Source organism: Colletotrichum paranaense, assembly GCF_030867605.1.
Source record: "Colletotrichum paranaense strain IMI 384185 chromosome Unknown Scaffold_1.1, whole genome shotgun sequence".
Lineage (NCBI taxonomy): Eukaryota > Fungi > Ascomycota > Sordariomycetes > Glomerellales > Glomerellaceae > Colletotrichum > Colletotrichum paranaense.
In genome coordinates, this window is record NW_026848959.1 from 4,022,915 (window position 1) to 4,038,064 (window position 15,150).

A 15,150-nucleotide genomic window follows, 5' to 3' on the forward strand; every position below is an offset into this window, starting at 1 on the left:
ACTTGGGCATTGGAGCAAGACTTTGGGCAGTGATGGGAATTGAGAGTTGGTGGTCCCTCATACCTGAACCGCACGAATGCCCAGATGGCAGTCAAAAGGTTAAAGAGCTAAGACGGACCAACCCATAATCCATCCCAGCCCACCTGCGTGCTGCTCAGTTCAATAGTTCAACCCCCGTCGGGACCTGCAGATGGCCTGGTAATGGGAACAGATAGGCATGGGTTGACGGGTCCTCTCTTGCAGCTTGCGTCGAAAGCTTGCTGTCTTCCTCATCCCAACTTCCCAAGTCGGTCCCCTAGAGCCCGGCCGTCCGTTTCATGAACCCACATTGGGCGAAGGGTTCATAGAGACGGCGCCATCCCGGAGGGCGATCATCATGGCTGTGTTTTTTGTAATTTGAATGGGGAATATGTTTGGCCCTGCCTGTCCTTCTTTCTCCCAACCACGGCAGGCCGCACGCATGGATTGCTCGGTGTCAGATCACTTAGCAGGTCTTCGTCTGCACTTTTCAGCTAACGTAGGCCGGGCTAGACCGCAAAGGGGAGTGACTTTGAACAGAGCTTTGGAGATTGTAGCCTTTGACGACGATGACAAGCCGATTGCAGCTGGAAAAGCACCCCGTCAATACCTTTGGTGTGGGGCACTTGTCTTGTACCCGTGTAGGCCTGCAGGCACGAGGTTAGCTGGGTGACGCTGCGAACAACGCCAAAAAGTCGAGCTAAAGACACAGATGACGTCGTCAGCGCGAAAGAGGCACCGAGGGGGAGGAGCATTCAAGGGGGGACGGCACACACACTCTCCCCACCAGACCGTCACCTCTCCCACTGGGGACCTACCTTTTACTGTGTAGGTACGAAGTACGCGCACCTTGTGTTGTCCGTCCCGTCACCTCAAAGTCCCGTCACCTCCGCAACTACCTAACCTCCCCTTGCCTTACGCAGTAGACCACACCACTGGGCCCTTTCCGGCGCCTACATATAAACAGCCGGCCTCGCTTCATCCTCAGGGGCCTTTTGACCCGACCTCCATTTGATCTCTTCCCACTCATACCCCTTGTCACACCCCGCGATACCCTGCTTCCCAGCGCATCACTGCATTGAAGCTTCATTTTCCTAGATACATAGATCCATTGTCTACAACGACTTCATACCGCCGACGCCGTCCCACTCTCGCCACTACAGTCAGTCAACGTCACTTCCAACATCATGCATCGCACATACTCCATGCGCCAGTCGAGGGCGCCCACCGCCTCGCAGATCCAGGTATGCGCCTAACTTCATGACAATCTTCAATGTATGGTACGATACTTACCATGTTCGTAGAACCCGCCTCCGCCGCCTTCTTCCACCAAGTCTGGTCGCTTGTTCAAGGGAGGATTTGGTAAGTAGTCTTTTCTCCATCGATTGCCACCTTTGCGCCGTGCCGTTTCCCATTTTATGAGCTTGGGAAGCACGATGGGCTAACAAGTCAATCCAGGCCATGCTCTCCGCCACAAGTCAGCCGGTGCCTTCGGCCCAGACCTCGCAAAGAAGCTGTCTCAGCTGGTAAAGATGGAGAAGAATGTCATGCGCAGTCTCGAGCAGGTAGCGAGAGAGCGTATGGAGGTTGCTGTAGGTCGTCTGAAGATACCGTCGTCCCGTCATACATCTGCTGACTTGATCCCCTAGCAACAACTTTCCATTTGGGGCGAGGCTTGCGACGAGGATGTATCTGATGTAACCGACAAGCTCGGAGTTTTACTCTACGAAATCGGCGAACTCGAGGACCAATACGTCGACCGTTATGACCAATACCGTGTTACGATCAAGAGCATTCGTAACATTGAAGCCTCTGTCCAACCCAGCCGAGACCGTGAGCTCTACCCTATGCTCGACACATGCGGTATCGTTGCCTAACTAACATGAACTTTAGGCAAGCAAAAGATCACCGACCAGATCGCTCAGCTCAAGTACAAGGAGCCCAACTCCCCCAAGATTGTCGTTCTTGAGCAGGAGCTGGTGCGTGCTGAGGCTGAATCTTTGGTCGCAGAGGCTCAGTTGTCCAACATTACGCGCGAGAAGATCAAGGCTGCCTACACCTACCAATTTGATGCCCTGAGAGAGCACTGCGAGAAGGTTGCCATTGTCGCCGGTTACGGAAAGCACCTGCTCGAGTTGATTGACGACACCCCTGTCACTCCCGGAGAGACTCGTGCAGCTTATGACGGATATGAGGCTAGCAAGGCCATCATCCAGGATTGCGAGGATGCCTTGACCAACTGGGTCACATCCCAAGCTGCTGTGTCTTCCAAGCTGTCAACTCGTGCACGCACCTTGTCAACGCGCCGCAGAAATAACATTAGAGCACGTGCCGAGGGAGGTCACGACCTTTCGGGGCAAGATGTTCCGTTGAACGACGACTCGTCGTGGACGCGGGCTCACAACAAGGAGACTGAGTACAGCGACGAGGACGAGGAGGAGGATGACATCCACCACTCTGCCGTTGGTACCGACGATGGTCTGAGCGGCGAGACGAGAGGCCGTCAGCACGAGAGCGTCGTCGCATAAGACAACGACCGCATGTCTCTGACCTGAGTCAACCTATCCTGCTGTTGACAACGGACGGCATTGAGCACATAGCTCGTAATGGCAGTAATATTCGGGTTTTGGCAAAAGCCAAGGAAAGCGTTTGGTGCAGGTGTTTGGGAATCGGTGCCTCGGTAATCTAGTCGAGGTCGACTTGCTACGGTGAAACAGGATGGAATTTTATGGTTTAAAATAGTGCCTTTTTTCAGCTCTTAATCCCCAGTATTCCATATCCAAACGATACACTGCATCCATTTATGCCGCGTAATGCTTCATGGAGTTCAGATGCTTCCGCGCCAGTAATCTTGAGCGCTTCACAATTTGTTCCATCCGGTGTACAGTCGCGCAAATGATCAATCACCTTCGAGACCTATACGACAACGTCGGCGTATGGATTCCGGCTCCCGATCTGACTCGTGAATTCTTCTACTTCAATCTTCACAATGTACTGCCCAGGCACCACGACCAAGCCCAGGTACCGGGATGTCATGTCCATCGTGACCGAGGTGATTCCTTCTGTAGCCTTCTTTGCGGCTTCAGCCCGCTGCTGCGCTGATGGCTGTCGATATTCGTAGGTATGAGCTAGTACTACATTGCGATCCTATAGATTTGAGGTTGGCATTGATTAGCGAAACGATCTTGACGAAGGGAACCCATAAGGGGAGGAGGTTAGGATTGGAGGGGTAGTAATTTACCGGATCGGTGCACTTGAATTGGCCAAGGAACATACGGCCATCAGTAGCCAGGACGCGTAGGTTCTTGTTGAGAAGCGAAGTCAGGAAATCTCTTGCCTCCTGTTGGTCCATGGCGACTGGTTGACGGCAATGTTGGACATTGCTTTTCCAGGCGTCGAGGAGAGTGAAGGTCAAGGATGGAATGGCGCATAGACGGCGCAGTTGCGAACAGTTCCCCTTGGCGGTGATTGCAAGCGGATGAGGTTTCTGCCCCGCCGCTTACATCTGCACCCAATCGATAAGCACAGATAAAGACGCCCCTAGTGGAGGCAAGCGCGTCATGACCTCGAGCTCCCATGTCAAATGGCTTACAGGCAGCTGCGGGCGTGTTCATTCTTCACGAACTCGTAGTCTCATTCACTTTTCACAGCCGCCACACTAACATCTGTGCTACTTTGACTGTATCAGGACCTAGCGCCCACCTTCTACAATGCTATATACACTCGGTAGATGAGGAGAGCGCTTCTCGCAGCATCAGACACCCTCCGAAGCCGACCCCTCCGTGAACTCCGAATCAAAGGTGTCGGCTCTGCCCTCCCGCCGACGCCATGGGTGTGAACGGCCTTTGGACCGTCGTGCAGCCCTGCGCGCGCCCGACGAACCTCGCGACTCTCAATCGAAAGCGCCTCGCAGTTGATGCTTCCATCTGGATATACCAATTCCTCAAGGCGGTGCGAGACAAGGAGGGCAATGCCCTGCGCAATTCGCACGTCGTCGGCTTCTTCCGCCGCATCTGCAAGCTGCTGTGGTTCGGCATCAAGCCCGTCTTCGTCTTTGATGGCGGGGCTCCCGTGCTCAAGCGCCAGACAATCCAGGGTCGTAAGCAGCGGCGTGAGGGTCGGAGGGAGGATGCCGTCCGCACGGCTGGGAAGCTGCTGGCTGTGCAGATGCAGCGGATTGCCGAGGAGGAGGAGGACAAGAGGAAGCGCGATGCGGACCGAGGCATCCAGCGAGAGCGAGAGGAACCTCAGGAGGCTATACCTGATATGGAACAGATTGTTTACGTTGACGAGGTCGGCATGTCGCAGCAAGAGCGTCAAAAGACGAGAAAGTTTTTCAAGCAGGATGCATATCACTTGCCCGAGATGGATGGCGATATTGCATCCATGGCCAAGGCGGATGATCCTAGAATTATGAGCATTGAAGAATTGGAGGAATATGCCCGACAGTTCCATAACGGCGAAGACATCAATCTCTACGACTTCAGCAAGATCGACTTTGATGGCGAGTTCTTTCGAAGCTTACCAGCAGCTGATAGATACAACATTCTGAATGCGGCAAGACTGCGTAGTCGTTTGAGGATGGGCTTGAGCAAGGAGCAGCTTGACGAGATGTTCCCGAATCGCATGGATTTTTCAAGATTTCAGATTGAAAGAGTCCGCGAAAGAAACAACTTGACACAGCGCCTCATGAAGGAAGCCGGCATGACTGGTCTCGATCTCACTCTGAACGGTGGCGGCAGAATCGCCGGTGAAAAGGACAGAGAGTACATCCTGGTCAAGAACGATGGCGCAGAAGGTGGTTGGGCCCTGGGAGTCGTGAGCAAGGAGAAAGACCTTGGCGAAGCCCACAAGCCCATTGATGTCGATGCATTGGACTTTCAGTTCCAGCCCAAAGAAAAGGCTGAGGCATCTGAAGAGGAAGACGACTTTGAAGATGTTCCGGTCGAGGGTCTGAACCGGCTGCCCAAGATATCTTCTAGCGCAGCCGCACAAGCATCCCGGCAAGCAGCTATCCAGAGGCAACAATTTTATGGAAACCGGGGAAGCAGCGAAGTGAACGACTTGTTCGAAGAGGAGGAGGAAAGCCTTTTTGTCGATGGTGATTTGCCGGAAGCCCATGTCCGAAATGTTGCTAGGCAACGAGGCGATGAGCCAATGCACTCAGAAGAAGAAGATGACATCAACCGGGCCATTGCCATGTCACTGCAAAACCAGCACGGAGAAGCTGCTCAAAAATCTGAGGAGGATGAGCAGTTTGAAGACGTGGAGTTGGAGGCACCTGAATGGAAGCAGAAGGCTGTGGAGGCACCCAAGCCGATCGCCGCGAGGAGCGGTCGCATGGTTGCTCACATCGTAAACAACAGGTCTAATGCCGCAGTGCCAAAGAAACGCGCGAATAGTGCCAGCAGTAGCGACGGAGAGATGGACCTGCAGGCGGCTCTGAAAGCCTCTCGACAGAAGAAACGAGTATTGCCCAAGCCTGCAGTGCCCAACGTCAAGAACCCTTTCGATGGACCACTGCCGTTCCCCAAACTCGCATGGGGCCCTTCTCTTTTCTCCATGAAGGCTCAGTCAAAGAAGCCTGAAGTGGCAGCCCCAAAGAAGCCGGCGCAAAGTTTGCAAGAACCGGCGCGCAAAGATGGTCATGACGAATTTGGTGGTGGTTTCTTGGCTGATGGCGCTGAAGAGCAGCCTGCTGGCGACGAAGACGACGAAGGCGGCTTTGAACGAGGGCCAGAAGAAGACCGTCCCAAGCCTCTACCTCCCTGGATGGTGGACAATACAGATATCCGAGAGTCGATTAAACAACAGCGGCAAGTGGAGAGTGAAATCAACACGGAAGATAGAGAGGCTGCGCAGGAAGAGGAGCGGAGGTTTGAGCGTCAACGACAAAACCAGCTCATCGAGATTCAGTCCTCTGATGACGAAGACGACGTTGAGATTCTTGACGCGCCTCCACCTCCGAAGCATGCTGCTTCCCAGGAAGATATTACTTTCCTAGACGAAACCAATGCCGCCGACGATGCCACAAACGCAGAGGTCGAGCCCGAGAAGGGAGAAGACGAGACGGCTGCATTGTCAGAAAAGGCAGATGTGTTACGCGAATCATCTCAGTCTCCCGAAGTCGAATTTGAAGACATTCAGCCTGAAGAAGTCGACGACGACATGGAGGTCACTATTACAGCAGTCCCTGACTCCCCCGAGCCAGAGATGGAAGATGTCACCGAGCCACAGGGTCCCGACTCCCCTCCAGACCCAATCATGGAAGATGTCACCATCACCGCAGAAGAGCCGAAGCCCGTCGAAGAAGAAGAGCACGAGCTTACGTTTGAAGAACTCATGGACGGGCCCACGCTTGATGATCCAAACACCGCTGGCGATCCAGTGCAAGACGCCGAAGCAGCCGTCTTTGCCGAAAGCGACGACGAGTTCAGTGACCCGGAAGACGAGGAGCTCTTTGCCAACCTGGCGCAGGAAGCCGAAGAGCATGCCCGCTTTGCCAGCGAGCTGAACAACAAGTCGGAGCAAGAGAACAAAGAGGCATACGAGAAGGAACTCAAGGCGCTGCGCACGCAGCAGAAGAAGGACCGCCGCGACGCCGACGAGGTCACGCAGGTCATGGTCACCGAGTGTCAGGCACTCCTTCGCCTCTTTGGTATCCCCTACATCACCGCTCCTATGGAGGCGGAAGCGCAGTGTGCGGAGCTGGTGCGTCTGGGCCTGGTGGATGGCATTGTCACCGACGACTCGGATTGCTTCCTCTTTGGCGGCACGCGTATCTACAAGAACATGTTCAACAGCAACAAGTTTGTTGAGTGCTACCTCGGCTCGGATCTCGAAAAGGAGCTTTCGCTCTCACGCGACCAGCTCATCGCCATTGCTCAGCTTTTGGGCTCCGATTACACTGAGGGCTTACCTGGCGTCGGTCCCGTCACGGCCGTGGAGATCCTCTCCGAGTTCCCCGGCAAGAACGGTCTCGCCCAGTTCAAGGAGTGGTGGGCGGACGTGCAGCTGAACAACCGGCCCAAGGAGGCCGACGCGGCGTCGCCTTTCCGTCGCAAGTTCCGCAAGTCCCAGGGCACCAAGCTTTTCCTGCCAGCGGGGTTCCCCAACCCGGCCGTAACGGACGCCTACATCCGGCCAGAGGTCGACGACAGCCCGGAGCACTTCCAGTGGGGCGTTCCAGACCTCGAGGGTCTGCGGCAGTTCTTGATGGCGACGATTGGGTGGAGCAAGGAGCGCACCGACGAGGTGCTGGTGCCTGTGATTCGGGACATGAATAAGCGCGACATTGAGGGCACGCAGACGAACATCACGAGGTACTTTGAGGGTGCTGTCGGCGTGGGCGCGAGGGATGCGTTTGCGCCGAGGCAGAAGGGCACGACGAGCAAGAGGATGGCTAACGCCGTGAGTCGGTTAAGGGCTAATGCCAATGGCGAGCAACCGGGAGATGTGGAGCAGGAAGGCGGAGCTTCTGCTGCTGCTGACACGGCGGCGCCGACTAGAACTACGGGGAAGAGAAAAGCTAGGGCTAGGACGGCGGCTGCTGAGGATGAGGATGAGTTTGTCGATGATGAGGAGGAGAATGGGCAGGATGGTCGAAGCGGTAGAGCCCGACGCGGAAAGAAGGCCAAGGCATCTGCATAGTCATTCGGGTTGATAGAAACCACAAACTTGACTTCCGTCCGTTTTTTGCGTCACTTGCTTGTAGTATTACGGAACGAGGCACCAAGGCGATGGCCCGTAAGTAGAGAGAACGAGACGTTGTATCACCAGGGTTCTTGACGAAAAAAAGTCTTTGAGCCAAAAAAAAAAAAAAAAAAGGTATGCCTTGGCTCTCGAAATCCACCCCTCCTCTCGCTGTCACAACTCCGCTGTGGCGATAGGCCGGTGATTGAAATCGCGCAGTAAAGCACAAAATCTCAGCTTCGGACACAAGTGGTAGAATTTACAGACCTGCATCGGATATGTGAGTCACAAGTAGCAAACGGCATTTGCCCGAAGGAAGAAAAGACCCGTTGGCGACTTGGTCCAATGAGGCTCAAGATGATAAAGTCTACTATTGGATTTGAATCCTCTTCTCCCACGTCTCTGCGGGTGTGTATTAGGAGGGTCTACTGAGTAAGCGCCAAACCTTCCCTTAAGGCTGAATGGGATTCCATTCCCGAATCCGCTTTTCGAGAAGTGATTTTCAGGTACGATGTAGTAGTTTACCTCGCTCTTACGCACGTGCCGAGACCAGATCTGGGGTGGAATATCATGAGTTAAAAGTGGGAAGAACTAGTTCACCGAATGCCAATCGAACGGAGGGGATAGGCAGAATCTTTTTTGCGTTTCCACGTGGCGAGGCACGGGCGAGACGTTCGGGAGGCGAAGATCTCTCGAGACGACGAACTTTGCTGTTTCTCACGTGCTGGTTGGGTGTACGGATACACCGCAGAAATGCCGTGTGCGTGGAGCTGGGCGATGGTCCGGATACTACCTACTCGAGAACCCGGTGGTCCACTGCAAAGGCTCAAACTTTGGCGCCAGTCAGGAACCTCGTGAGACGTGGACGCATGCAAGATGAGAGCTCTGGCTTCTGCTGTAGGTCCGAAGAAATTTACTCGTTGACGTCCGAAGAGCGATAGAACCTTGGTGATGTGCCGGCATACTCAACGTGGTGCGCCCTGACCCGGCCTGCCGCCTGGACTGCACAGCAGCGCAGAGGATGGTCAGCAATAGTGACTACGAAACGCTGTCGTCGAATAAGCATTCGTCACGGCGAAAATAGAGTGCGCAAATGCAGATGAAAAGTCCAGGGCAGCCAATGGAAACGGTTCGGGTAGGCGTTTCCGCTAATGCAGGAACAGCGAACGCCAAAGTCGTGGACGGTTGGCGATGATTTTGACTTTCAGTCATCAACGGCTTCCGGCTTATGAAAGACGCCTTCGCTTCGGATTGCTTTATTGTTTACTGCCAATTTGCCTGGCCATCAATATTCTTCCTCTGATAAGCTCGCTCGCATCGTCACCGACACAAGGGGCCTGGTCAGGCTGTCCCTCTTTTTGCCTTGTCACAGCAGATTGCACCGAGTCCCACGGCTGGACCTGCGGATCAACGACGTCAACGTGGTGATGGAAAGAACCAATGCCGCGAGACCGCCATGTGGCACGACGGGTCGCAAGGGACGGTCGGTGGAGTAGGCAAATGAGCGGTTTTCCCAGGTTTAGGCTTTTTTGTTTTTGTTGCCTCGGAAATTTTCCTTTCGTCCCGCGGTATGTTTTGTCCAAGGATTTTTGCTTTTCTGGACGGCCATCGCGACTAGGGTTGCGACTCAGGGTGTCAGACAACTCGAGCAAGCAAGGCCATCCGTCACAGAGCGGATCTAGAATGGATCAACAAAGCCAGGTAGCACTCAGTCTTAATGAGAAGGAGCAGAGGGATCGTCGCCTTCATCCTCGTGGTGCCAAAGGTTGGAACGGGTTGAAGCGCAAAGTAAGACTAAGAACCACCGGAGGCGAGGCCCAACCCGTCCTTCCGCGGTGTCGCGGCATGGGTTGGACGGCACGGTGGTGTCGGGATGGTGCCTGTTGTTGAGAGTTGTCTGCGCGATTAAACATCGGATGAGATGGACCGCTCTGTGGATTGAGTGATATCGGACGGGCGTGTTGATTGGGGCGATATGAGGATTCCAGATGTCACTGCCGTTGGGATGAACCCATGTCGAGCGAGGGGTCCCCGTCGGACTTGAGATGGGGACACACCTTGGAGGACACCGGGCCCACACCACGGTAAGCTTGAATCGCGCTTGATCTTGCTTGTCACCTTGTCAAGGTCAGCACACACAGACGCAGCAACGCCGGCGCTGTCACTGCCACCCCCAAATGCCCCGAAATTTGGCGGGGGCGACAACCCCTGATGATTAACTGACTGAAGTCAAATTGAGGCGGGCTCGACAGCGCTACAATGGCACCTCTCAGGCTATCTTTGAAGCGCTTCTTCTGGTGTGTTGCAATTGCTGACCAGCGAGGGTAGTGCTCAGTAACAAGCCTGAAGTACTCCGTAGGCTCCTTGTTTGTGAATAGCAGCTGCAGATGTTCAAAACATCGTCTTTGTGCGGACCTGAACTTCTGAAGAACGGCAGAGCGGGCACGGCGGGTTTCTGGGGAGCCGAAATGATCCCCCAGCCTCGAGCAGCAATGCCGAGGCCGTCACCTGATCCAAGTGTTCTCGAGGCGTGGCAAACCCGGGGGCATGAAGTATTCTTCGTATTGCTCTGCTGATCTATCGCGACCGGTCTAGCCCTATTACTTGCTGGTTTGATATCGTCCGTCTCGTTGCCCTGTCGGGCACAAGCTGGCGGCATTGTTGTCCTCGAATGTTGCATTTGCCTCGTCCTCAGAATTAGAGCCCAGAACGCCGAGGAAGTCTAACTGGGCGTGCCGGACGGTGGTTGGTTGTCTCTCTCCAAGCCTCATTGAGAAGAGCGAAACGGCCTGGCTTGGCCCTTGGCGTTTACGGTGGCTCCCACATCACCATATTCCGGACGGCGTATGGATGGAATCACAGTGAGGTACTGTGTAAGCGCGGGACAACAGTCTGCTCAGCTTCTGCAGCCGCTGGTCGTGGTCAGAATGCAACACGGCACCAGCAAGTTGGCCAACAGAGAACAGAGGTACGGAGGGAGCCGCGGGCGAAGCGGAGGGAGAAAAGTATCGTTGCTGGGCTTGAGGTGAGATCGAGGTTAGCTCGGTTCTCCCCTGCCAATAGCTGCAAGGTACGACCCCATGGAGAGCCAAGCCAGTGTTTCATAAAAATCAAGCCCGGATTGGTCCATTCTATTCTGTTTCCCTCTTTTGTCCAATGATTCAACGGCTTTTTCTGTTCCTGGACTCCTCCTTCCTCACTTGCAGTCTGCAGAGAAGGAAGGAGGAAAGGAAGGATGGGAGGAGGCACTTGCCGCGGTGAGGCGTGTAAATATCCAATTCACCTTCAAAATCCAAGGGAAGGAGCGACTGGACCCCCCTGTAGGTTGATTGCTGCCCAGAAGCAGGTCCGCTCCTGCCTTTCTGCAGTTCGTGCCTGCGCCGTCTGCTGTGACCTGCTGGCGCTGCCCGTCTGCCCACCAACATCCGTACTCCGTACCTATCCACCGGGGCCAAAGTCCACCCACCTCACATTGGATCCTACCCTTCTCCATCCACCCATTAACCTTGTTCCCCGAGATGTGCCTTCTTGCAACTTCCTCGTTTGCTTAGGTCGATTTATTAACTCAGCCCTCCCACACTCACCTTATCCCAGATCTCCTCTTCTTCTCTTTTTCTCCCACGATCCAGTGTTAAAGCACAACTTCGACCTGCCGGCTATCGAATAGCATCGCCTCTCCTTCCAAGAGACTCCTCGTCTCAAGTCATTCCTTATTCACGCACTCAACCCTTGGTCTCACTTAGTCCTTGATTCAGAGACAAGACACGCCACACCGTTGAACAGGGTTCACTGAGTACGCCAACATTCCTAACAAACCCAGTCACATCTCGCAAGTCGAGTCAAAGAACAACCTGGGCCCTATCCATACACCACTGGGACATTCCTACATTACTTTTACCAGCCACTTGCAATTCTCCTGAGGCCGGTCAAATATCCAGAGGAACTCACTCCAATTTCCCAGCAAAGCTCAATTTCTGAACATTCATTCCAATCATTCTTTTCGAGAACGACACTAGAACAAACATGAAGTCCTACACGGTTCTCATGCTGGCTTCGGCCGCTGTTACCCAGGCCATTCAACAGTGCTCCGGCACGGCCAAGGAAGAGGGTGGTAACTGGTTTTGCGGTGCTGTTGATCAGATCTTGTATTCCAATGTCGGTCACCCTGGCACTTACAAGGCTGTCAACCACATGGGTGACGATGGTTCTTGCACCTTTGAGGACGTTGCTTTCTCAGGCCCCCTGGCCCCTTTCAACGAGGAGGTAAGCTTTGTTTTCTCTCAGCATCATTCACTTACACGTTCGCACAAGTACTCACAAAATCCTAGCTTATGCCCGTCTTCCGTGGTCCCATGCAGCTGAAGCAGGTTGCTATCTACAGCCTGTCTTCCAAGGCCAAGCGCTCCCCTGCCGCTTCTCACGTCCACGCCCGCCGCCATGGCCATCACGGTCACCAGCACCTCCACAAGAAGTCGGTCGAGTCTCCTAAAGAGGAGCCCAAGGAGGAGAAGCGTGGCGAAGACTGGGTCGTTGCGGAAATCGACGGCAAGGTCGTATCCTGGATCAACAACTACTTTGGCCCTACCCCCGCGGCACCTCCTGCTGCTGCTGCGACCCCTGCTGTCGCTCCTGTTGTTGCGCCCAGCCCTACTCCCACTCCTTCTCAGCCCCCCGTCGCTGCTGCTGTTCCTCAGCCTGCTAGCTCCAAGGCTGCTTCAAGCTCTGGCTCTGGCTCTGTTAGTGGTGACTACGAGCGTGTCGGCTACTACAACGCTGATCAGGGTGTTGCTGACGGCATCGTGTTCCTTGGCAACTACGGTGGCCAGCTCTCTGGCAAGTTCGACAAGTAAGTGTCACTTTGAGATGATTCTTTATACATGAGTCACAGTGTATTGACTGGGATCAGCGTCTTTGGCAACTCTTTGTCCTACCTGAATGCCGCGGGTACTGGCGGTGCCGCTTCACCCGAGGTCTTGAAGCCGATCACCCTCAAGTCCAACCAGGAGTTCCTGATCGCCAGCGACAAGTCATGCGACGATGGTGGCTGTGGATACTCTCGCCCTGGCTCCGTTGCATACCGTAAGTAATTCATAGAATCTTGCTCTGCCTTTCTGTCTGCTTACACATCTTAGACGGCTTCAAGGGTGAGGACTCAGTCTGGCTCTTTGAGCTGAGCATGCCTCTCGACGGAACCACTGGTTTCAACGCCGACATGTCCGCTCTTTGGTTCCTTAACGCTCGCATCCCCCGCGTTGCTCAGTATAGCACTTGCTCCTGCTGGCCTGCTTGTGGTGAGCTCGACGTTCTCGAGGTCCTCGCCACTGGCGATACCAAGTGCAAGTCAACCATCCACTCCAACGTCCCCGGCGGCTCATCGGACTACTTCGACCGACCTACTGGCGCCCCCGCCAAGGTCGCTGTTGTCCTAGATGGTGACTCTGGCCAGGTCTCAGTCAAGATGTTGGACTCTAGCGTCAACTTGAGCTCTGGCATCACCCGCTCCCAGGTGGAGGGCTGGCTCTCTGCCAACTCCGTCTCGACCGCAAGCACCGGCGGCAAGAGCAACAGGGTCTCCTTGTTCGCTTTGTCATCTTGAGTGTTTCCGCGGTTTTGATTTCTACTTGGATGGTATTCCAACAAGTACACGATTTGCATATATGGGATTGGGGGTTTGACGATAACTTTCTCTTCTTCTCGCTGGATTGAGCCCAAGCAAGACCTTTTCTTTCTGCATTGGATCTTCGGCATCCAATGACTTGAGACTTTTTTTTCTTCGACATGCGAGGGTACCTGTTACCTTCGCCTTTGGGGGCAAGGGGATTGCGAAACGACATTAGACGGCGTCTAAGACGAAGATACCCACCGGCCCCGGAAAAGTGCGCACTTTTTTTTTTACGATTTTATGGAAAGGAGGCAGGAGGATTGGTTTTTCTCTTGCAAGACAGTTTAGCCAGAGAGTTTTCTTCTCCAAAAGGGGGGAGATACCATTTGATACCAAATTTTTCAAACAAACAAGCGTGGCTTGACTACCTATGCTCATGCTCGTTGTGACTCGTGATATACTCCTTGATGACTAGACCTGCCACTTCACACAAAAGAACACGGAGGCTTGCTTGAAGGAAGTCACATGTCACATCTTTAGTTCCAGGTAGCTGCGCCTTGTGAAGAAGTCCGAGCTCTGTGGCTTTTTCCGCTGAAGAGAGCTCATCTGCGCCACAAGCCACAAAGTTGTCCGTTGCAGGGCAGATGACATTCGCAAGAACAGACGTGGACGTTTGTGTGTCTAAACATGTCACTGACTTGTCTTTGTGGCGCGAGACCGGGGAAGGCAAATACATCTGAAGTTCTGAACAAGACGAAGAGTTGTTGTCGAATACCTATAGTGGTAAATGCGTGGGTGTGGTCCCGGTCGCTGCAGGAAACTCCGGAACCTGGGGCGGCGAGCGAACGGACATCCGAACCGGCTAACCCTCCGTGCGCCTGACAAATGTACATGAAAGAGTGTTGTCCTATGCCGCGCGACTACTCGCGCTGTCCATTTTCAACTTGTTCTTGGCGATTGTGGATTTCTAAAATGTCTAGTTTGTTCTCGTAAGACTGATAAATCTTGCATTACAATGATAAACTTGGGAATATTCTAGGCGCGCGCTATGCCCTGTGGCCCATCTCGCGACTTCGCTTTCGCGGCTTGGGGGAGGGATGACAAGTACGGGGTGGAAGCTCGCGGATCCTTGATGGGGTGAAATTCTCATAGGCGCGGCGAACCGCGAGGCTTTGTAAGCTCCCGCGCGAGAGGTCCGGGGTCTTTTCCCCACCATGTCTCTCTCTACTTTGCTTCGGATACAGAGCCAGCAGAGCAACCATCTACAGAGTTCCCATTGTCCATACGCGTACAGAACACATAACTCTGTAGCCTGTAGAAGATCGATTAGAGCTACGCTTAGTCTGTGGTAGGAAAGTCAATACATGGTAAGCATGCACGGCTTGCGGGGACACGTACAGCTTTTTGATTTGTAGTTGTCCAACCAAAAGGTAGGTAGCTTATACGGCTCTTCCCCATCTGGGTAGGCCAGATTTCGCGCGGGGCTTCAGTACGATAGACTTTTGTAGATTGTAAATCGACAGTATGAGGTACATACCAAGTCGCCGCTTACATACTCATGATAGTATGTTGAGGTAAGGTGGAGAGGGGAAAGGAATCCTACTAACGGTTCAGCGCGAACAGGTATGCGCGCGGGCGCGAGGTCCCCAGCCTTGCGAGATTACCTACCACTCTTCAGTATACCTACCGGACGACCCTGTGGGTAAGACGAAGGTACATGATGATGAGGGGTTCTCCCGCGCGCCCTAGCTTTACCTAATCTGGTAGCTTATGTCGAGGTGTGTCTAGCATTATGTACTTCGTCCACGTCCTGAGACATATGCGTCTTTGGGGAGGGG

At 54.0% G+C, this 15,150-nt stretch overlaps 5 protein-coding genes across 5 annotated transcripts; 4 read left to right on the plus strand and 1 right to left on the minus strand.

Annotated features, from left to right (window-relative positions):
* Positions 1–587: 587 nt before the first annotated feature.
* Positions 588–683, plus strand: CPAR01_01394 (uncharacterized protein; the record flags this gene model as incomplete). Its single annotated transcript, XM_060485683.1, has 1 exon — positions 588–683. One exon carries the CDS (start codon positions 588–590, stop codon positions 681–683), a length of 96 nt encoding a protein of 31 aa, XP_060356540.1.
* Positions 684–1,205: 522 nt separating this feature from the next.
* CPAR01_01395 (sphingolipid long chain base-responsive protein LSP1) lies at positions 1,206–2,546 on the plus strand (the record flags this gene model as incomplete). The annotated part of the gene is made up of 5 exons (XM_060485684.1): positions 1,206–1,262; positions 1,323–1,380; positions 1,477–1,610; positions 1,668–1,851; positions 1,912–2,546. 5 exons carry the CDS (start codon positions 1,206–1,208, stop codon positions 2,544–2,546), a joined length of 1,068 nt encoding a protein of 355 aa, XP_060356541.1.
* Positions 2,547–2,934: 388 nt separating this feature from the next.
* Positions 2,935–3,370, minus strand: CPAR01_01396 (LSM domain-containing protein; the record flags this gene model as incomplete). Its single annotated transcript, XM_060485685.1, has 2 exons — positions 2,935–3,165; positions 3,260–3,370. 2 exons carry the CDS (start codon positions 3,368–3,370, stop codon positions 2,935–2,937), a joined length of 342 nt encoding a protein of 113 aa, XP_060356542.1.
* A 476-nt stretch (positions 3,371–3,846) lies between these two features.
* CPAR01_01397 (DNA excision repair protein) lies at positions 3,847–7,668 on the plus strand (the record flags this gene model as incomplete). Its single annotated transcript, XM_060485686.1, has 1 exon — positions 3,847–7,668. The coding sequence occupies one exon, from the start codon at positions 3,847–3,849 to the stop codon at positions 7,666–7,668; it is 3,822 nt and encodes a 1,273-aa protein (XP_060356543.1).
* A 4,065-nt stretch (positions 7,669–11,733) lies between these two features.
* On the plus strand, positions 11,734–13,306 carry CPAR01_01398 (uncharacterized protein; the record flags this gene model as incomplete). The annotated part of the gene is made up of 4 exons (XM_060485687.1): positions 11,734–11,973; positions 12,039–12,556; positions 12,617–12,789; positions 12,843–13,306. 4 exons carry the CDS (start codon positions 11,734–11,736, stop codon positions 13,304–13,306), a joined length of 1,395 nt encoding a protein of 464 aa, XP_060356544.1.
* Between the last annotated feature and the right edge of the window lie 1,844 nt (positions 13,307–15,150).